Source organism: Grampus griseus, assembly GCF_964374135.1.
Source record: "Grampus griseus genome assembly, chromosome: 1".
In the NCBI taxonomy this organism is placed as follows: Eukaryota; Metazoa; Chordata; class Mammalia; order Artiodactyla; family Delphinidae; genus Grampus; species Grampus griseus.
The window spans coordinates 32,283,723-32,306,394 of record NC_139017.1 but is presented as its reverse complement, the minus strand read 5'-3'; the positions used below and the strand labels follow the sequence as shown (position 1 = coordinate 32,306,394).

At 52.2% G+C, this 22,672-nt stretch overlaps 1 protein-coding gene and 2 pseudogenes across 4 annotated transcripts in view; 1 reads left to right on the top strand and 2 right to left on the bottom strand.

Moving 5' to 3' along the window:
• The window catches only part of QSOX1 (quiescin sulfhydryl oxidase 1), a 41,411-nt gene extending 27,394 nt beyond the window's left edge, over positions 1 to 14,017 (bottom strand). For both annotated transcript variants that reach the window (XM_082676870.1, XM_082676869.1), the window contains exons 1-2: positions 13,669 to 14,017; positions 4,375 to 4,475 (exon numbers count right to left, since the gene is read on the bottom strand). In XM_082676870.1, coding sequence (XP_082532996.1) covers positions 4,375 to 4,475; positions 13,669 to 13,939 — 372 coding nt within the window. In that variant the 5' untranslated portion in view covers positions 13,940 to 14,017. The remainder of the gene's footprint in view (positions 1 to 4,374; positions 4,476 to 13,668) is intronic.
• Positions 2,385 to 3,454, bottom strand: LOC309828013 (heterogeneous nuclear ribonucleoprotein A1-like; annotated as a pseudogene). The gene has a single exon. The product of its transcript is annotated as a heterogeneous nuclear ribonucleoprotein A1-like (transcript).
• Positions 14,018 to 14,694: 677 nt separating the features above from the next.
• On the top strand, positions 14,695 to 17,839 carry LOC309820438 (heterogeneous nuclear ribonucleoprotein A1-like; annotated as a pseudogene). The gene is made up of 3 exons: positions 14,695 to 14,758; positions 15,806 to 15,857; positions 16,980 to 17,839. The product of its transcript is annotated as a heterogeneous nuclear ribonucleoprotein A1-like (transcript).
• Positions 17,840 to 22,672: the final 4,833 nt, after the last annotated feature.

Below are 22,672 nucleotides of genomic sequence, written 5' to 3'. Positions count from 1 at the left end.
CGTGTCAATTATCTCCTCAGAATCTTGCAAAGGGAAGACTTCTGTCCTCTCCCACCCAATGCTGCTGCTTCCTGTAATCTTGATCCCAGCCAGGCCTTTGGCTACAAAGGGTCCTACTCCATTACCCACTGAGGGGCACTCCTGCAGCCCACTGGCAAAGCCTCTACCCCTGAAGTTCCAGCCTCTAGGTCCCCAAGCTCCAGCCAAAACCAGCTTTAAGCTACCTTTCCCTCCCCGCCTCTGTTCTCTTCCAGATGGCCACCGGCTCCAGTTTGATAGGGCCCTGACACAGCTGGACCGCCTTGCAGGGCCAGCTGTTTGCTAAACAGGCTGGGCTGGTAGAAGCGCACTGTTTGCTCACGGAGACAAGGCGCAGGAGGCAGAGGAAAGGGACAATGACACATGTTACTGGGAGTGGCCATACTCTTGTACAGGCCTGTCCCCGTCATACCAGCGACACTCTCTCCCCCTGTTCAACACATGTCCTCATCTTAGAGCTCTCAGCCTTGATGGGTGGGAGCGAGGACAGGCTCCAGTCCCCAGGGGATGGCAGACAGGTACAGGGTCATCTCTCTGGCCTGCTGGCAGCCAGGCCCACCTCTAGGGTGTACTGCTTCCCACGGGGTCCAGCCACACAGCCCACACGCACACCGGGCTCTCAACGGGCCAGAATCTCTGGAGATCTGGAATCTGAGTCGTGTTTTCCAAACACTAGAGGTAATCTAGTGGTAAGTTGTAAAATCAAGTTAGTGAATCACAGCCAGTACTTTTAAAAAAATACATAGAACAGAAAATAGCATGTACTGCACTTACGAAGAATAGTGTTTTATGAAACACTTGTTTTAGGGATAACAGATACAAACCAGCTTCTGGATCTCACTGTAAATGTTGTAGGTCACGGTAACAATGTTTGAAAGCCACTGCTTAGGGCCTTAGAACAGAGACTGATCAGGAGCTAGAACCACTTGCACCCTGGACCAGAGCCCTAAGGACAGGGCACAGAGCCCCTCTCCCTGCTGATACTGAACTGCAGGCTCCTCAGGAGAGGCTGGGGGGGCTTGGCCGAGGGGAGGTCACGACACTGGTCTCTGGAGCTCGTAAGAAATGCACAGGTCACTACCAGCCCAGCTCAGCCCAGCCCAGCCAGATGCCACCAGTGTGAAGGCAGTTAAGGAGCCCAGCTTAGGGCCCTGCCAGCACCCCTCCCACAGCAGGATGGGCCGTTGAGGAGATGATTAGTCACTTGGGGCACTCAGGCTGTGTGTGCTGAATGACTCAGATAGGTGCTGAAAAGCTTCTGGATCTCCCGACGTACCTGGGCCACCTCCTTCCAACCCCCCGAGCCCCAGCCTCTTTCAGACAGAAACAGAATGTCCCAGGCACCAGCCCCCACCGAACCCCCACAGGATGTCCCGACCTGGCCACGGGACCAATGCCAACCCCCTTCCCCTGTGCAGGGACTCCTGCTGCCACATTGATCTTCCCCCAGCTTCCCACGCGGGGCTGCTTGCCCTGCCTCAGCAGAAGGAACAGAGGGCTCCGTCCTCCCCTTGGAGAGTAATTTTGAATATTTTAAGTTACACATCTTGGGGCCAAGGATAGGACAATGGCCCTGTCATGGAAGCCTTTTACTTAAAAGAGACAGTTGACAAACAATGTCTCCGCTGCCACCTCTAAATGAGACGGCAGTAGCTGTTGGCTCAGGACACTTCCCCAGGCCAGCTGAATGGGGGCTTGGGCCCTGACCCTAAGTGGTAACAGGAGCGTGGGAGGGAGCTCTCCGGGGCTGTGGAAACCCTGAACGCAGCAGGATTTCACTGGCCATGAGAACAGAAAGGTCACATGGAGTTAGAGCTGGATGTTGCTGGAGGAGCCTGGGGCCTTGCTCTCCAGATGAATTCTCCTGGCCTCATCAGGCTCAGATATGGTTCATGGTTCTGCCTGGCAACTGAAGCCCCTGAACTCAGAGATATCTTGTTCCAGGGACAATGCTTGGCTTTTCAGTCTTCAAAGGCATTCCCTGATTATTCTTTTTTTTTTTTTAAAAAAAAAGACACATTCATTCAGCGTCATGATCAGACTATTACATTTAGCAATCAACAGCATGGGTGCAAAAAAAAAATCTATATTAAAACCCTTTGTTGGAATGCTTTACACTTTCCACAGAACAGAAACTAAAATAACCTGTTGTACAATTAGTCACAAATACAGTCCTCGAGTGTTTTTGCCCATACACATGAGCATTGTCTAAAACGTGTCTTCTTTGTAGCAGCTAGGCCCTGCCACCACTGTGCTTGGCCGAGCTCACAAATCCATTGTAACCTGTAGCTTCCCTGTCACTTCCCTGGCTTCCTCTCCTGCTAAGCTTTGTTTCCTGGCAGTAATCAAAACCTTCTGCCACTGCCACAGCTACTGCTGCTGCTGGAACCACCACAGCCACCTTGGTTTGGGGGTTTGGCAAAGTATTGGCCTCCACCACCACAGGGGCCAGAACTTCTGCCTCCAAAGTTTCCTCCAAAATTTGAAGATTGATTGTTGTAACTGCCAAAATCATTGTAGCTTCCACCACCTCCAAAATTGCTTCCATCGTTACAAATTCATTATAGTCATCCCCACTGCCACCATATCCACCACCACTGCGGCTGCCACCAAAGCCAGCTCGACCACTGAAGTTTCCTCCACGATCAAAGCTGTCATTCCCACCAAAACCCCCTCCACGACCACCACCAAAGTTTCCAGAACCACTTCGACTTCTTTGGCTGGATGAGGCACTAGCCGTCTCTTGCTGAGATAGGGCTTTCCTTACTTCACAGTTGTGGCCATTCACAGTGTGGTATTTCTGAATGACAATCTTGTCTACAGAGTCATGGTCATCAAAGGTTACGAACGCAATGCCACTGCCTCGATCAGTCGTGATTTCAATCACTTCAGTTTTCCCATACTGTTCAAAATAATCTCTTAGGTGATGTTCTTCAGTGTCTCCTTTAATGCCACCAACAAAAGTCTTTTTCACAGTTAAGTGGGCACCAGGTCTTCGAGAATCTTCTCTTGAGACGGCCCTCTTTGGTTCCCCAACTCTTCCATCCACCTCGTGTGGCCTTGCCTTCATGGCCGCATCCACCTCCTCCACAGTGGCATACGTGACGACCCCGAAGCCTCTGGAGCGCCCGGTGCTTGGATCCCTCGTTACCACACAATCTGTGAGCACTCCCCGCTGCTCACAATGGCTCCTCAGACTGTCATCGGTTGTTTCAAAGCTCAAACCTCCGACACAGAGCTTCCGCAGCTGTTCGGGCTCTTTGGGTGACTCTGACTTAGACACAACGGCAGTGGAGGCGGGGGAGACGTCGACGATGCTTACTCGGTGGCGTCCACGGGCAGAAAGGAGATCTACCGAACGTATCTCCTGATTATTCTTAGTGGCCACAGAGGAAATTGCTTTTGTAGATGCCATTCTGGTGGGAGCAGGCTAATTATTTATAGGTGGAGAGGGAGATTTTGATTTGGATTCTTTAATTTGGAAGAGAACTAACTGGATTACGGCTGGGCCTGAGCTCTGGGGAGGGTGCTAAGTATAACGGCACAGCCTTGCTGCGCTGGGCTTCCCAGGGCCTCTGCTGTGAGAGCCTTGGAAGTTGTCCAGATGTGAATTAAGTGGCTGATGCCCGCGGTGGGCAGGCTGGCAGGCAGGGCCTCATCAGAGAGCCCGTGCTACCTGCAGCCAGAGGCGGGGTGACAGGGCCCCCGCGTGTTGGGTGTGATGTCTCCCGTGATGGAGATCCCTGCCGCCCGAGGCACTGGGCTAAGGCTCTCCTGCCAGGTCACTTCTGAGCCTCTTGGGTTCAAGGCACTTGCCTGATGAGGATGAGGTTGGCCAGTTGTCTCAGGGGACCTTTTCTGGGGGACCATGAGACCCCCTGAGTCTGATCCTGCCTACAGGTGGGTCAGAGCCTAAAGCCCGGTTTCACAGGGTTTAGATCAGCCCTCTAAGGCTGGGAGGTCAGGCGGGAGAGGAACTGATTGGAAAGAGGCCCCTGGGAGCTGGGAGCTCTCACCAGCTCAGGTGATGATCAGTTCTCACAGCTACAATCTGCCCATCCCAACACAACCACACACAGCCCCTTTTCCTTATAATGGGGAGCATGTGCCAGACCAAGTGAGCCTCTTTCTTTTCTGCCTCCCAGCTCACATCCCTTTCTGCCTCTAAAATAGGTACATGCTCTAGGGGCTGTGATTTAAGCAGGTCAAGCCCAGAAGCCTGGGAGGACACCACAGAGCCCAGCAGTCAGGCAGACACCAGGGAAGCATGGAGCAGCTGACAATGTGCTCCGACAGCACTGCCCCCGAGCCCGCTCGCCCCTCCTGGTCACACACCCTCACAGTCGGGAAGCCAGGGATGTCGAAGTCTCTGCAGACTGCGGTGTTGGTCTCCTGAGCACAGTCCAGGGCGGCGAGATTCAGCGCCGGCCTCCAACCTGAAAGGACAAAAAAAAGAAACGAAAAAAAACCTGAGGTAAGTAAGAGGGGCTGGCACCTCTGCCTGCTGACCTCGCCCACCGCCACCAGTGCCCACAGCACCTGCCTCCAAAGCTCTTAGGAGAAAGGTCACCCCTTCCTCAAAACACGGCCTCGGAGATAGTTGGGTTATTCTGCATTTAGCCTGTGCTTAGCACACAGTTAAATAGCTCCGGTAACCCACTCAGAACAGCAAGCTGTGTCCCCCGTTGTTCTGCAGTTGGGGAGGGGCACAGGGGCTGGAGGAGCTGAAGAGAGAGATGAGATGAGCCTGGCCCTCTCGGGGAAAAGCCCCTGGGATACTGCCTCTGTCTCTGCTGCCCTCTGGAGAGGATCAGTTCCAGAGGGGTGAAGAGCACGCCTCAGGAGGGCTGAGTTCCCCCGTGGACCCTCGGTGAAGGCCTCTGAGGCCAGAGGTAGTGGCCAGCAGCCCAGCTTGGGTGGGTGGGACACAGGGTGGTGGGGACCGGCCCCCCGGTCAGGGGTGGAGGCAGAAGTGCAGGGGAGGAAGGCGAAGACACCTGGGATCTAGAAGCCACAGGGAAAGAGGCCCTGAGGCCAAAGTCTGGAAGATAACAGCTCCCCAGGCCGGCTGCCTGGGCACCCTGCTCCTTCATCAGGCCCCAGGCCACAAGGCCTCCCTCCGCTGGAACTTACTGGCAGAGAGAACAATGGCACCGTTCTGGGCCACAGCCCCGGATCTGGGAAACAGAAAACAAACTCATCTACCGGGCAGGCCTCCTGAGCTCCAGTTCCAGGTCAGGTGCCCCGGGAGCACCTACCAAAGTGCCACACTACGGTGAGGCTGCTCCCGCCGGGATGGAGGATGTGCACGTGAAGCTGCACAGACGGTGAGCTGGCGATGCGCTGGTGCCACGCCGTGTGGCACGGGGCTGTGAAGGTACGTGGCCGCAGGGCAGACCAACCCTGGGCACCAAGCAGGGGCCTGGCAGGAAAGGCGAGAACCGAGTGGAGCCCTGACTGTCAGTCCAGGTGACAGGCAACCAGGGCACGGGGTGAGCAGATGAGGAGGGGAGAGTGAACAGGGCTGCAGAGGCGATGCCGCGGGAAGGCAGGCAGGGGCCAGCGTGGGCGCGCCGGCCTGGGGCTCAGGGCTGGCTCCCCAGCACCCTCCCCGACGCGGGCATCTCCAGGCCGATGAGGGAAGGGGCAAGGCTGCCTGAGGAGTCGGGGAGGGCACACATGCTCCCCACAGGGCCCTACCCCTCCCACCTGGAGCACAGGATGGGGTGGGGGGACTTACACAGGCAGCCCACGCAGAACTCGCTAATGACGGAAGACTAATATCCAAATAACATCCCTGAGACCTGTGGCTTTGCCGGAACCTCTTACCTCGCCCCAGAACCTTTCCCTTACAACATCTGAAAAACCACTACTTCCAAAGGCATCAGAGCTCCCAGAACCTTTTATGCCCAGGGTAGGAGTGTCACCCTCACTTCCACAACAGATGTATAGTCTAAGAGCCAGGATGCCTCCCAGACACCCCTGACCCATCCCTCAAAGGAAAGGCTCCGAAGGTTCAGAGCAACTAAGCTGGTCCTTCTTGGGGTGACACGAGGGAGGGGGTCTGGCACTGTGAGGCAGGCCAGAGGCAACACCCGCTCCCCCCCCAGCCCCTCTCCCCTTCTCCTTTCTTGCTGGCAATGGACATTTGGCACTGAATCCTGGCAGGAGGGAGGGCGTGGGGACGGGGGAGTGGGGTGTGAATGGAAGTGTTCAGCAGAGACAGGTGAGCCACACACTGCGATGCCATTTCCCCAACATCCCCCGCTACCCCATCTCACCAAACCCCTTCTGGCGAGCTATCGGCTCCCCTAGCACAGGAGGGCAACAGTTTGAGCTACAAATACACGCCAACCCGAACGGCCTGCATCCTTCAGCTTTACATCTAGCTGGAAGGGCAGCCTGCTGTGGTCAGTGACCAGGGTCTGCTCCACACTGGGCTCGGCACAGCAGCCCTCCTGCCCTCCCTGACACTCTGCTCTCCCCGACCCCTCCCCCACTGCCAGCACCACGTAGGAGGGACAGAGTCAGGCAGTCCAGCCACGTGGAACCAATAATACCAACCAGCTTCCTGTCCGCCCCCCCCCCCCCGTCCCGAGTCTCTTCCTGCCCTCCCCCATGTCTCCTCTCCCCGGGTTCTTTACCTCTCACGTCGCCTCTGACCCACCCTCCTAGGGAGCTAGTGCAGGGTTTCTTGTCCAGATGAAATGTCTCATTTCCCTCCTGGCCAAGGTTCTAATACGCTCCATCACCAGGCTACCCAGACACCAGTGATCTTTTCTATCTGCAGATCTATGTCGCTCTCTACTCAATATTCTTCGGGGGCTCCCATTGCCTCTAGAAGAAAACCCAACAGGCATCAGGCCATTCTTAATCTGGTCCCTCCCCACCCAGCTTCCTCTTACCATTTCCCCAAATTATGCTCCAAGAACGCTGAAAGTTTTCTCCTTCCTTGAAAGCACAATGCTCATCTAGGCTATTCCCACAGCCACCCCTACCCTCCCAACAAACTCCCAGTTGTCAGGTACAACTCAGTTTGAACGGGATTCTTCCCCCAAGCCCAAGGCTCAGGACCCTGCTCTCGTTTCCACCACACAGTTACAAGCCTGTCCATCCCTAAACGTCTCTTCATCCTTGCATCCTCCTTGCCTAGCTTCCCCATTAGCCTGCACACAATAGGTGCTCAGTGACTGTCGACTGAACGATACAACTGACCCAGTCCCGGGGCCGCTACAGGGCTGGAACATCTTCTCTCAGCCTTACTCTATCCTCAGGTCCAGGCAGGGGGTGAGGTTAATGCCCGTCACCTGTGAATGCAGGAGACGTGAGCTGCCCAGGGATGGGGTTTTGCCCTGGATCACAGGCAGAGCAGCCCAGGCCTCCTTTCTATGGCTCCTCTCCTGCCCAAGGGAGGCCCAGCAGAGGGTGGGAAGCACAGGTCACCCTGTAGGGTCGTCTGGCACATGTCAGGCTTGGCTCCGGCTCTGCATCTAGGGCTTTTTTCAGGGAGACCCCCAGGAGAGGCCCGGCTGTTCTCAAAAGAATCAGCAAGTCAATTAGACCTAAGGGCAGAAGAGTGGCACTTTTGTGTCCTTCCACCAGTGAGGGCCCCTGGCAGGGGGTCTCACAAGGCCACCTGGCAGGGACCAAGGACAGCAGGCCTCAACCACTCCACTCCTCTCCTCTCCAAGAGTGCAGGCCGCCATCCCTCGGGCCAGAGTTGTTGTCTGTTGCCCGCTGGGGCATGAGGCTCTGAAGGCACAGGGAGAGGAGAGGACAGAAAGCTAGTGTTCAGCGAGCGTCCACAGATTTTGTGTCCTCCAGATTCTCCCACTCCACCGCCGCCATTGGAGGTGGGCACCATTTTCGCCACTTTACAAACGAGGACAGAGACCAAGAGACCTCCAAGTGGTCCCAGGGCTACCAGACCCCAAACCCCACTTCTGTCCCTCTGCCTCACCAGGGTCAGGATGCTACCTTTATACTTTTGCTGTCTGCTCCACTCACAACCTTCCCCATGAGAGAGAAAATGGTGAAGACAGTTTCCTCTTCTAGCCACATACCATTCTCTATAACGCCCAAGAGTTGGTCAATATCATAGACTCAGCCTTCACTTAGATGATAGTGATATCAGGCATATAGAGAGTTTATCATGTGCCCAATGTAGGTGCGCAGCTACGCTATGAAGAAAGTAAGGAGGTGTTTATTCATCTCTAGACTGTAAAATAGAGATCAGATAACTGTGCCCGAGGCACACAACTAATCAGTGGTGAATGTGGGATCTGAACCCAGGATCTGAGCCTCCCCGGTGGTCTCAAGAGGGCCCAGGACACAACAGAGAGCTTCTCTGTTCCCAGCCAGGAAACTCAGAGGGGACAGGGTGGGGTGGGTGTTAGTAATGGGGATGGAGGCGGGAGGTGATGCCTGAGAGTTCTCAGCTCCCAGCTCCTGGAAGGTCCGGGACTCCTTCTCTTTACGCCTTGATTCCCTGTACCTCCACGAAATGGAACCGGTGCCTCTTCTTACCAGCCCCAGCCCGAGGGGGAGGGGGAGGGGAAGCCTGGGGCCGGTCAGGTGCTGGGAGAGTCCGGGCTGAGAAATGTTTCCCAGGAATATCAACGTCAATACCCTAATGAGCCATAATGACCTACAAAGCTCTGTTCTGACCCTAATCACTGAGGACCTGACTATTCGTCATTCTAGTAACGGTACCAGGAATAGAGAGGACCCTTATCTGGGTGCTCCACTAGTAAAGCAAAGCTGCATTTACGGGAAGTGCACTGCTGTCAAAGAGGTTCAGAGCTGGGGGAGAGAGGCTTTTTAAAGTGTCAGGTGACTTAATACCACAACCTGCAGGCCTAACACCAAAAGGATTAGCAGTCTCAGTCCAGCCCTACTCTTAGGGAGAAAAAAAACTTTCCTGGTGCAATTACTGCCTTGGCAAAGTAATCTCCCCACTGACAGAGTAAATGAGCAAATGGAGCGGACGGGAGGGGAGGGAAGTGTAGGCAGCACAGCTGCGGACCCTGGGTGGCGGGAGAGGGGATGCTTTCTGGTGAGGGGGATGGGCTCCTTCTGGAGTCACAGGCGGCATACCCACCCCACTCACAAGGCCAGGAAGGGGCACAGGACCAGAGTCACAGGGCTTGCAGACAGCTGCAACTGGTCGAAGCACCATGAGCTCCACACATCTCCTCTCTGGGTCTCCGTTTCCTCACCGGTCACACGAGGGCCAAGATGAAGGTGTCTCCAGTCCTTCCCAGCTCTGACAACCATGGGGTGTTGGATGGCAAAACACTCTCGCCAAGAAGCATGGCCATGAGGCCTCTGAGTGCTAAGCAGCCTGGGCCTCTGTTAAGGCAGGGGCCAGACCCACCCAAACCACAAGAGCCAGTCAGGTCGAGAGGTCAGAACGAGACCCGCGCCTGAGTCTCCGGGAGTCCTCCTGACACAGGGAGTTGTCCAGGCCTATGCCATTACCACGACATCCCTTCCTCCTTGTTGCCGGCTTCTGGGCAGTGAGGTCATGACGTGGACAAAATGCCTTCCCCGCCCCTCACACCTGGATGACACCCCAGGTCTGAGTCAAGAGGAGCCACGGCAGCCCCAGAAGACCTGGTCACTCACAGCCTCATCTGGAAGCCCGTGAGGCTTGTGCCATTGGTCTGCACGAGTGTTCAGTGAGCTGCCACCCTGCGCCAGGCTCTGCACTAGCAGCGCACGGGTACAAGCAGGAGAGGACGGCCCTGGGAGAGAAAAGGAGGAAACCAACACTGTTTGCTGTCACTCAACACCCACGCCTTACAAATCTCATCTCCACACTCTGCACAGGTCATTTTCCCACCTGGAGTACGCTTCCTCCTTCTCCCCGCTCTCCACCTGCCCAGGCTCTGGAGAGTCAGGAAGAGCTGGGTTCAAGAACCTCCTCCAGGGACTTCCCTGGTGGCGCAGTGGTTAAGAATCTGCCTGCCAATGCAGGGGATACAGGTTCAAGCCCTGGTCCGGGAAGATCCCACATGCCGCGGAGCAACTAAGCCCGTGAGCCACAACTACTGAGCCCATGAGCCACAGCTATTGAGCCAGTGCGCCACAACTACTGAAGCCCACGTGCCTAGAGCCCATGCTCCGCAACAAGAGAAGCCACCGCAAAGGGAAGCCTGCGCATCACAACCAAGAGTAGCCCCCACTCGCCGCAACAAGAGAAAGCTTGCACACAGCAACAAAGACCCAACGCAGCCAAAAATAAATAAATAGATAAATGAATAAACTTATTAAAAAAAAAAAAAGAACCTCCTCCAGGGACTTCCCTGGTGGTCCAGTGGTTAAGACACTGTGCTTCCACTGCAAGGGGCGTGGGTTTGATCCCTGGTCTGGGAACTGAGATCCCACATGCTGCATGGTGGGGCCAAAAATAGAAAAAAATAAAATAAAAAAAGAACCCCCTCCAGCATCTGTGTAATCTTGGGCAAGTTACTTACCGGTTAAAAAAAAAAAAAGTTATCTGTTGCTCAGATATTTTCTCATAAAGATTATATACAACAGTGGCCTATAGAGGCCCTTAGCACAGTGCCTGACATAAGGCAAGTGTATAATAAATAACTGCTTAGATAAAGGCCTTTGGTGACCAGGCCTCTGTCACTTTCCCCTTCCCTGAATTCCCAAAACAAGAAATGACTGAGTTATGCTCTTTTGACCCTTTTCAAATACAGCTTCTTACTGGTGCCAATTTCCCTGCTGTGTGATTTACCCAATGGCAATGTAAACAATACTCTGCACACAGAGGTCACTCAACAAGTATCTGCTGACTGATTAGCCAGTGACGAGGACTGAAGGGCTAAAATGAACACAATCAATTTCCCAAACACACGGTGAGGCAGTAAGAGTTGCTCTGGAATAGAAAGGGGTGAGCCAGACCCTTAGAAACAAGCGCTCTGCCCCAGGGTAACAACTGCCGCAGAGAACCTAGCCTACAATTTACTGAAGAAATGAGCCGGGGCCAGTCAGATTAAATGCCTGAGGCCAGTTGGGCAGGGTTGCAAAATTCTTCTCTCCTCTCATGACCTTCCACAGTCTCACTGCTCCTACCCAAGGCATTCATACCAATGGCAGAGGGCAGGGGCCACAGGCCCATGGGCCCAGGGTGGTGCGAGAGCAACCCTCTGCCGGCCCACGACCAAACTTTCTCAAGGAACCTCAGAATACGGAGATGTTAAAGGGCCTCACCAGGAAACACCTCCTTGGATTGGAGTGGAAGCATTCTTTATCATTGCAGGCCAACACCAGGTTCAGCCAGCGCTCCCCCCAACATGATCTTGCTTAGGGGGCTGACACCTCCATGGTTCATGGGAGACTTCCAGTTCTCACCTGAATCTCCCATCTCCCATGGACTGTGGTTCATCTCTACGGACACCATTTTCCTTTCTGACGTTAAGTTTTGATTTGCTTTTTTTAGGGAAACTCTCACTCCATGCACTGGGGAGAAGACCCCTTTGGGAAGTGGCAACCCTCATCCAGGAGCAGGCTGGGTCAGAATCTGGATGTGCAATTCATTGGAAAACTCTGGGTTGCCAGAGGCCAAACCCATGAGTCAGCTGGAAGCTAATCTTTCTGTTCAGCACTCTCAAGATGTAAGAATCTTCTAGATTGAGTCCACCTGCGGCCATTAAGGGACTTCTATGGCCTCAAAGTGTAAACTGATGTAGGAATTTTTATGACGTTCAGGCCCACAGTGTCCCCTGAACACCTAGTGCCCCTCAGGTGTTCCAGCTCCAAGTTCAACACTCTTCCTACCTCCTGCCCTGACCAGATGTGCTGACATCACTGAAATGATGCAGTGTGAAGAGCTGCTGAGAAATGGCACATTCAAGTGATGGGAACAGAGAGGCATGCAGACAAGTGTCTGCGTGTAAACTGGAGGGAAAACGGTTCATCGGTTTTGTTTAAAAATAACTTTCCGGGCTTCCCTGGTGGCGCAGTGGTTGAGAGTCCGCCTGCCGATGCAGGGGACGCAGGTTCGTGCCCCGGTCCGGGAAGATCCCACATGCCGCGGAGCGGCTGGGCCCGTGAGCCATGGCCGCTGAGCCTGCGTGTCCGGAGCCTCTGCTCCGCAACGAGAGAGGCCACAACAGTGAGAGGCCTGTGTACCGCAAAAAAAAAAAAAAAAAAAAAAAAAAAAACCTTTCCAAGACCATATGGCTAACAGATGATACATCTTTCCATCTAACCACTTCAGGAACCACCCTGCAAGCTGCTCAAGGGAAGAGGTGGCCTGAGTTTGAAAACCAACATCTACAAATGCACTACTCTACCGCAAAGAGTTGAGTGTATCAAGAAAACGGCACAGCAGGGGAACAACAGTTCCAGTTCTTCCCTCTCCAGGAAGAGGCCTACGCCCTAAGATGCCTCATTCAGTGACCGCTGAAGGTCAGCAGCCCTGCTAGGGCCCTAGCACCACCTAGTTATCAGGAAATAACTCCATTCAGAGGCAGCAAATCAGAAGCAAACCACTACCATCACGCCACGCCAGCCCCGCCAAATACCCACTACCTGGTCTAGGCAGATGGATGACACCACAGGGATCTTTACCTGTGCAAAGGAAACTCTGAGATGATACACATCAAGTACTCACTCAGGAAGGTGTCTGACATACAATACAGTAAGCACTCAATAAATATTCATTACTATTGTTGCCATATTTACTCAGCTCCAATCTTAAGTTTTTAAAAACATTAACCTTTCTGTAATGGAGTACACCTTTAAATCTCTATAACTCTATTAGCAGTCGGTCGTCTTATCCCTCTACCCCTCCGGCTGTTAGTAAATGAATGGTGGGTCTCACAACTGACAGTCTCTTAGAATCAAGGAAATACGGTATTAGTGGTCAGGCCAATGAAGGAGAAAATGGAGCAAGGGCCAAACCCACACCAAGAGGCTGCCCTCAGTCGGGCCTCTGGGCTCACAGGTTGAAGCAGAAGGAGAAGGTGCAGAAGGAGGGGGAAAGAGAAGGATGTGGCCCAGAAGCTAAGGAGCTGGAGGCAGCAGGTCAGGAGCGGCCGGGAAACAGCAAACAGGGAAACTCTGCCTCAAAGATACAGCTGAGAAAGGAAGTCTACGTTACCAGCAGGGTCTACTAGCCAACGGGTGGGGAAAGGAAGGAGGGAGTGGGAATAGGGGCGGCGGCAGAATGAGTATCAGTTCTTTTTCTCGCCAACACTGATCCCACCGCAGCTGGAGAACTTGGTAGGAAGGGGTCTGCCACAAGGCTGAACTACAGGAAGCCGTAAGGTGTCAGGGAGGAGGAACAAAGGAGACCACGTCGCAGGTATGGGGGCCATAAGCCGGCAGAAGACTGACAAGGAAAGCAGAGCAGGTCTGGGGACCCAGACCGCGGGGACGGGGAGAAAACTCGGGACACCGGTCAAGAGGAAGAAGAAAGGGAGGGGCGGGAGCTAAAGATGGAACTGAGGGCTGAGAAACTGGGGGGAACTGGGAGAGGCAGAGAGGAAGATGGGCGGAGGTGACAGGCAGGAGGAAGCGGAGAGCGTTGAAGGGGCCTCCGTGAGGCAGGTGGCGGGGATCCGCCCAGGTGGGGCGAGGGGAGCGAGCCTCCCCCAGCACCCAGTTTCTCACCTTTGACGTCTTTGGCCAGCGCCTTCCACGTCGGGGCGAAGGCGATGCAGTGGCCGCACCAGGAGGCGAAGAACTCCACCGCCCAGGCGCTCTGGGAGTCCAGCACGGCGTCGCGCAGGGTGCCAGCCTGCAGCAGCGTCAGCGGGTCGGAGGGCGAGTAGAGCGCCGAGCGCGGGGCTGCGCCAGCGCCGGACACCACCAGCAGCAGCGACAGCAGCAGCAGCAGCAGCAGCGACGGCTGCGGCCCGGAGCCGCGTCCACAGCACTCCATCCTCTGCAGCTGCGCGGAGTCTACCACTGCGCACAACTTTCGGACGACTTGGTGCCGGGCGCCTCCACCGCACCTCTTGTCTCCGTCGCGGGGAGGAGCCACGTGACCCCGCCCACCGTGGCCTGGTGCCGCCCCTTTCCCCGCCCCGCCCGCCGGCCAGTGGGCAGGAAAGCCGACGAGGGACGAAAACCGGAACCGGGCGCTGGAGTCCGGGCCCGGCTGCGAGCGCCCCCTTCGCGGTCCGCCGAGACCTCAGAGCTAGTCGGGTTCCCGCCTCGGCCCCAGGAGGCGGGGAGCTCAGCCCAGGCCCCGGAGCCCCCCCCGCGCCGCCAAACGATAGGTGTGAGACATCCGCAGGGCAGAGTCCCGGGCCCGCGTTCCTGTCGCTATTGGGGACTCTGGGAAGTCATTTGGCCTCTCACAGGCCCCGTATCCAACCGGAAAAGAGTCCGTTGGAATAGATTGGACCGATTTATGCTGTTCCCAGAAGGTTCTGGGGATCCCACCAAGCGATAAGAAGTTGTGAATTAGAAGCACGTGGGAGAGAAGGACGGGTGGTAGGACAGTCTCTGACTCTGTGACCACTATGACGCCACAGGGATCAGATGTGCCCACACCCCGCACTCCCCAAGGCCTGTGATCATCTAAGGAAAATATTATTTGAGGGCTTCCTAATTATGAATTAGAGGCCCCCTTCCATTTTAGTCTGGGCTGGATTGGCGTGGTCCATTGGGTGGAATCAGAGTTCCCTCAGCATGCAGGTCTGGCCACCCAAGGTTGTTAGGACGATTCCTCCAACTGGGGCTCCCAGCAGCCCAGGTACCCCACATCTAACTCTCCAGCCTACACACAGATCTCCATATTCACTTACATATCCCTCTCACGAGTAACCTGATAACTAATCTTGTGTTCATGTGTACTAAAGTGTTGATGATTAATTTTCTGTGGTCTACCTTTTGTAGTTCCAGTGCTGAGTTATCTTAACGGGAGCAGGCGTTCCTCAGAGTGCTGTCACGTGATCTTTTCCCTTTGTGTCTGCTGGGTTAGGCCACCTCACCTGTAAGCCATCTGAGACTAGATTTGTTATTCATTCAACATTTACGGAGTGGTTTCTTTGTGTCAGGCACTGCTCTAGGTACTAAGGCTGAGGCAGTAAATAAAACCAAGACTCTACAGTCATGGAACTTACGTTCTAGTGTGGATAGGGATAGAGAGATGTAAATGTAGATCCTATGTTGACAAAGGCTATGAAGACACGTACAATAGGGTAAGAATAAAGTGACAGAGGAAGTGGTATTTTATTTTAGACAGGGAGGTCAGTGATGGGCCCATCCCTGATATTTGCAGGGCCAGGGTAAATAGTGCAAATGGAGGCACACGTATCATATGTCTACATAATTTAAAATTATAAACCAATTTAAACTGTTATGTAAAATTCCTGTCCTTTCATGTTGACAAGTATACCTTCATAATAATCTGGAAGGCTAAACTTAAGTTTAGAAATCTCAGACTTCCCCCAAGATGTGCACTGGAATGGGGCTGCTTAGGTGGTAACTGGTCCCTGGCCCTCAACCTTCCTCCTACTCTTTGCACCCCAGCTCTATCCCATACTTCAAGGGAACTTGTGCCCACACCTATAGCATCCCTGTCTGCACATCTGAGCTCCATCTATACCTCCAGCAAATAGCCGCTCCTTGGTTCCTTAAGAGAACAGACATTGGAAAAAGGCTGATGCAGTCTCTAGAAGCTGGCCTGGTGCTACTGGGGTAGGGAGTTCTAGGGTCTCGTGCACCCGCAGTATGATCTAAAAGGGGTGAGGCACAGGGGCTTTGGGTGGACTCATCCCCTTGGCCCATGGTCTTCTAGCTCTGTGGAAAGAGGTGTGGCTGGAAGAGGGCCAGAGAGCTCAGAAGACAAGGTAGGGGCTCCTCCTGCCCCAGTCTTAAGGCAGTTCTAACGGGATAACATTTGAGGCAAAGACCCAGATGAAGAATGGGAGGGAAACTTGTGGCAATGTGAGATAAGAGCATTCCAGGCAGAGATCTGGAGGTTGGAGCTTTGCTCCCTTCATGAATTCGTATTCTCTGTGCCTGAACAGAGAATAGGCTTTGAACATATTCTCAAGTTCAAAGTCTTGAACTGCATAGATAGTCCCCTAGCAACCCTGGATTCCAAGGGGTGGAAGTACTCCAGTGGCTAAATCAGGGGCCAGGAAAAGTCAAGTGCCTTCACATGTCTCTATTGTTAAAAAATGTTATAGTTATCTTCCCCAGGGAATTCCCTGGGAATTAAGGGGACAGTTTTGGCTAAACATGAAGAGTACCTGGGAAGCACAACTCACATAAGTACACGAAGATTTGCTTGTTCACATGTCTATTTCAGAACATCAGAAATGGAAAAGAATACAAATGACTTGAATGGAATAAAGTTTCTTGGCAATGGGGCCAAAGAAATTAGCCTTGAGAGTTGTAAAATCTGGGGCTTCAATATCTCAGAACAGCAATACAGGGATTTTTTTTTTTTTTTTTTTTTTTTTTTGCGGTACACGGGCCTCTCACTGCTGTGGCCTCTCCTGTTGCAGAGCACAGGCTCCAGATGCGCAGGCTCAGAGGCCATGGCTCACGGGCCCAGCCGCTCCACGGCATGTGGGATCCTCCCAGACCGGGGCACGAACCCGTGTCTCCTGCATCGGCAGGCGGACTCCCAACCACTGCGCCACCAGGGAAGCCCAATACAGGGATTTTCAACTTTAAGTCTTGGACGTCTGTTCGAACAGAATCTTAAAAGGAGTCTCCAATAAAAGCAAGCTGCCCATAAACAGAGGGATGGATAAAGAAGATGTGGTAAAGAGATACGTTCGGTAGATCTCCTTTCTGCCCGTGGATGCTGCTGAGTAAGCATCGTTGATGTCTCCCCCCCGCCCGCCTCCACTGCCGTCGTGTCTAAGTCAGAGTCACCCAAAGAACAGCTGCGGAAGCTCTGCATCGGAGGTCTGAACTTTGAAACAACCGATGACAGTCTGAGGAGCCATTGTGAGCAGCGGGGAGCGCTCACAGACTGTGGTAACGAGGGATCCAAGCACCGGGCGCTCCAGAGGCTTCGGGGTTGTCACGTGTGCCACTGTGGAGGAGGTGGATGCGGCCATGAAGGCAAGGCCACACGAGGTGGATGGAAGAGTTGGGGAACCAAAGAGGGCCGTCTCAAGAGAAGATTCTCAAAGACCTGGTGCCCACTTAACTGTGAAAAAGACTTTTGTTGGTGGCATTAAAGGAGACACTGAAGAACATCACCTAAGAGATTATTTTGAACAGTATGGGAAAACTGAAGTGATTGAAATCACGACTGACCGAGGCAGTGGCATTGCTTTCGTAACCTTTGATGACCATGACTCTGTAGACAAGATTGTCATTCAGAAATACCACACTGTGAATGGCCACAACTGTGAAGTAAGGAAAGCCCTATCTCAGCAAGAGACGGCTAGTGCTTCATCCAGCCAAAGAAGTCGAAGTGGTTCTGGAAACTTTGGTGGTGGTCGTGGAGGGGGTTTTGGTGGGAATGACAGCTTTGATCGTGGAGGAAACTTCAGTGGTCGAGCTGGCTTTGGTGGCAGCCGCAGTGGTGGTGGATATGGTGGCAGTGGGGATGACTATAATGAATTTGTAACGATGGAAGCAATTTTGGAGGTGGTGGAAGCTACAATGATTTTGGCAGTTACAACAATCAATCTTCAAATTTTGGACCCATGAAAAGAGGAAACTTTGGAGGCAGAAGTTCTGGCCCCTATGGTGGTGGAGGCCAATACTTTGCCAAACCCCCAAACCAAGGTGGCTGTGGTGGTTCCAGCAGCAGCAGTAGCTGTGGCAGTGGCAGAAGGTTTTGATTACTGCCAGGAAACAAAGCTTAGCAGGAGAGGAAGCCAGGGAAGTGACAGGGAAGCTACAGGTTACAATGGATTTGTGAACTCGGCCAAGCACAGTGGTGGCAGGGCCGAGCTGCTACAAAGAAGACACGTTTTAGACAGTGCTCATGTGTATGGGCAAAAACACTCGAGGACTGTATTTGTGACTAATTGTACAACAGGTTATTTTAGTTTCTGTTCTGTGGAAAGTGTAAAGCATTCCAACAAACCATTTTAATGTATATATATATATATTTGCACCCATGCTGTTGATTGCTAAATGTAATAGTCTGATCATGACGCTGAATAAATGTCTTTTTTTTAAAAAAAAAAGATGTGGTACATATATACAATGGAATATTACTCAGCAATAAAAAAGAACAGAATAATGTCATTTGCAGCAACATGGATGAACCTAGAGATTGTCATATTGAGTGAAGTAAGTCAGCCATAGAAAGATAAATATCATATGATATCACTTATATGTGGAATCTAAAAAAAAGGGGGTACAGGGCTTCCCTGGTGGCGCAGTGGTTGAGAGTCCGCCTGCCGATGCAGGGGACACAGGTTCATGCCCCGGTCCGGGAAGATCCCACATGCCACAGAGCGGCTGGGCCCGTGAGCCATGGCCGCTGAGCCTGCGCGTCCGGAGCCTGTGCTCCTCAACGGGAGAGGCCACAACAGTGAGAGGCCTGTGTACCACGCACACAAAAAAAGGGCAGGGTACAAATGAACTTACTTATGAAACAGAAGTAAAGTCACAGAGGTAGAAAACAAACTTATGGTTACCAGGGAATAAGTTGGGGGGAGGGAAAATTGGGAGATTGGGACTGACATATACACACTACTATATATAAAATAGATAACTAATAATAACCTGCTGTATAGCACAGGGAACTCTACTCAATAGTCTGTAATGGCCTACATGGGAAAAGAACCTTAAAAAAAAAAGAGTGGATATATGTATAACTGATTCACTTTGCTGTACATCTGAAACTAACACAACATTGTAAATCAACTATACTCCAAAAAGAGCTTTTTAATAAAAAATAAAATTAAAAAAAAGCAAGATGAAAGTTGTGACCTACAGCAATAACCACTTTCTGTGGTCCATGGGGCTTCTTGGGAACCCCAGGGGTCCACAGGCTACCATTGGAAAACCACTGGTCTAGAACTGAAAGCAGAAAACATAAGTATCACAGCTTCCCTGCTTGCCCTTCCAGGAGCTTCCTGGGATGAAAAGGTGGCAGAGGAGGAAATCTACTCAGGAATGGGGTGTGGAGGGGAAACGTGTGCTGAGGAACGCATTGAAAGCTAGCCAACTTCCCTGTTCCCCTTCCTGCATAGAGGCTATAGGAAAGTGAGGCAAGAGAAATCAGATGAGAGGATAATGATAGTATTGGCTAATAGTTTACATCTGCTCTTCAGAGCACTTAAAGATGTTACTCATTTAATCCTCATGCCAACCCTATGAGGGTGAGAGTATTATTATCCCATTTTTACAGATGAGAAGACTGAGGTCGAAGGAGACCTGCTGACTTTCCCACTTGTGAATCATTCATGTGTTATGCATAAATAAAAGAGAAGGAATTGGGGAGTCTGTCCACCAAAAATGAGATAGATGGTAAGAGGAATGCAGTTGATACACCAGTACAGATAATGATGGTGAGCAAAAGAACAGTGTTAGGTAAAATATGTCATGTGGTAGCAGAGCATTAGATGACTTTCCACTTACTCATTAGCACTGAGGATCAGACGGTGTGAGCAGCTGTAAGGCAGGTGCCCAGAATCTTTGCTTTGTCTCTTCAGAACTTGCCTCTTGGTCTTCTAGATGAACATCTCCATAGCTAGGGTTGGTTAGAATACCAGTTGTGAGAGTCAGAAGACAGGTAGTCAGAGTCTGTATCACTTAGATATGGCAGAAAAAAGAAGGCACATTCAAAAGTTTTGCTGAGTGGGGTGCTAATGGATGGACTGGTTCCAGAGGTGTGTGCGGGTAGAGGGAACCGACGAGAGATGTGAGGTCCTTAGCGACTGACAACAGGATGAAGTCCTTTTAGCACTCCTCCATGGGAGGAGACAAGGGGAGGGAACCCTGTGAGGAAGACCAATGGGTTCTGGAGTCCAAGAAAAGAGGCCACCCAACAGGAGCGGTGACCCCAAAATGCTGCCACTGCCAGGGACACAGAGCCAGGAGAGCAGGGAGGCATCAGGAAAGTCTCGCTTCCCCCTCTTTCTCCCCCAATCCTCTGCTGTCTTGCCATTGCCTCCCACTGGCCAAACACAGTCAAAGCCAGAGATGAGAATGCCCTGATTATAGCCCACAGTGGTGGGCTTCCAGGACAAAAGGCAGGTTAGAGGACGGTGGAGAATGCAGAATACTGTACCTAAACTTGGGCTCTTCAAGAAATGAGAATGGAAAACACAAAACTCCCTGACCATCCTTCTGTGAGTCTCCTGTGTGGGAGCGGGGAACTGGAGATCTACCCATCCACCAGACAGAGAGCCAGCACACGAGGGCAGCTGAGCAATTCCTTCCCAGCAACTGGTTCTTTCCTGTTCAGACTTAGTCCAATGGTCTTATTCTTTATCTGTCAAGGAGACTGAGGCCCAGAAAGGTGAAGGCACTTGCTCAAGGCCACATAGCAAGGTCATGGTAGAGTCCATTCTTGTCAGGCTTTCCAACATAGCTATCGAAGTACTGAGATGGGGACCGCTGTGAACGGGATATTTGGGGCAGAACCCCATGTTCAGGTAAAGCTTTCCTGGTCCTAAGTCATTTGTTGGCAATTCAAAGGGAATAGGCACCCCACATACACATATTTATAGCCCCCCGGCATGCTTCTACCCATCCTCCACCGCTCGCCCTCTGCCTCCAAGGAGAGCTGATTATTTAAAGTGGAATGAAGATATAAGGCTGTATGCTTGAGGCCTTGTTGTTCGGGCTCTCTGGCCAATATCAGGAGCGAAGCCTTTTAGGAACCTGCAAGTCATCAAATGAGGCCTGAGGTCAAAAGCAAGAAGGCCACATTGCTGAGTCGCTGGGTTAGAGGGTGCTCAGTCTTCCCCATAGGAGGCTTCTGGGGACCTTGCCAAATTTGTGGTACTTGTGAGACTGATTCGAGAGAAATTTAGGCTTCCAGAAGAGGTGTCCAAGCACTTATTGAGCGCTTACTAGGGGCCGAGCTAAGTAAAGGGGCTTTGGGTGGGAGTATGGGGGGCGGTGTCAGTGAATAATACCCCTGTGTCCCCTCTCAAGTAAGAAACAAGCACAAGACACAAATGGAAACCAAAACTGCTCCACTTTCTTACAGACAAAGCTGATTGGAGAATGTGGCTTAGATGCACTTCCACACAGTGTTCCTAATTAAACATGACCCCCAACTCCAGGCCTTCTCTGCAGGGGCTGAGCCTGTCTGGTAAGCTGGCTGAATGGAGGAGAAGACATGAGACGGCACCTGCCCACACATAGGCTGCCAGGTTCCAGAGAAGGAGACTCTGGAGGGACTGAGCCACACGGTGGAGTTCCTTTCCCCAAACTTAGCAGTTAAGTCACCCGTCTTCTCTCTCGGTGAGGCAAGGGAGGACCAGAAAAAAGGTGGACGCTTCCTCCTATAGTTTGCTCTCTTTTGGGGTTGGGGTACAGTGGAAATTTCACTTATCAACCCTGAACCTTTTGCATGTTTTATCTCACTTAATCCTCAGAATTATCTTATAATATTGTGATCTCTGTCTTAACAGACATGGTCACGGAGGCATAGAGAGCTAAATAACTTGCCCAAGGTCACACAGCTATACGAGGGAGGAGTTGCATTTCAACATCAGATCTCTGCCTCTAAAAATCAATTTGGTTTGCTACATTTTAATTTTTTAAACAATGCTGTCTATGTGGAGCCAGACTCATAGCTAGGAAGCAAGGAATCCAGGCTGAACTGCTAAAACCTTTTGCCACATCTTCAGGATTAGAATGAAGCAATTTCAAGATAGCTCAGGCAGTAATATAGACCTGCAAGCCCTGCAGTAAGCTTGTGGAAGACTTCTGTAATCTGTACTAAATGTCTATACATTTATTACCTCATATTATTTGTTTTCTTGTTGTCAGCCCTCAGAATTTTAGTCAAGTCTTTGAAAATTCCAGCCTATCTTTGCAGGGCCGAGATAAAATTTTTTAATTAATTTACATTTATTTTTGGCTGTGTTGGGTCTTCGTTGCTGCACGCAGGCTTTTCTTTAGTTGTGGTGAGCTGGGGCTACTCTTCGTTGCGGTGCGCGGGCTTCTCATCGCGGTGGCTTCTCGTGTTGCGGAGCATGGGTTCTAGGCGCGTGGGCTTCAGTAGTTGTGTCTCGCGGGCTCTAGAGCGCAGGCTCAGCAGTTGTGGTGCACGGGTTTAGTTGCGCCGCAGCATGTGAGATCTTCTCAGACCAGGGCTCGAGCCCGTGTGCCCTGCATTGGCAGGCGAATTCTCAATCACTGCATCACCAGGGAATCCCTAAGATAAATATTTAGTCTAGAGTTATAAGCTGGAACCAGTGCAGTGTGGGTAGCTACAGAGGAAACAAGATAACTTCAAAGGGATGTCGAAACTCAGAGGAACAGTATCTGAGCCTCGTGGTCAGCTGAAGGGGCAGCCTGAGATTCTGGGATTTGTCTGAATAAGTGAGCACCTTAGGAGGACTCTTGGTTGTACTCAAGAAAACCCTAACTGAATCAGCTGAAGCAGGGAAGGGGAATCGATTGCCTCGAAGAACCAAATCAACGGTAGGGCAAAGCCATACCTGGCCTCAGAGACACCATGACACCATCTTACTCTGCATTTCTAGTCTCTGTACACTGG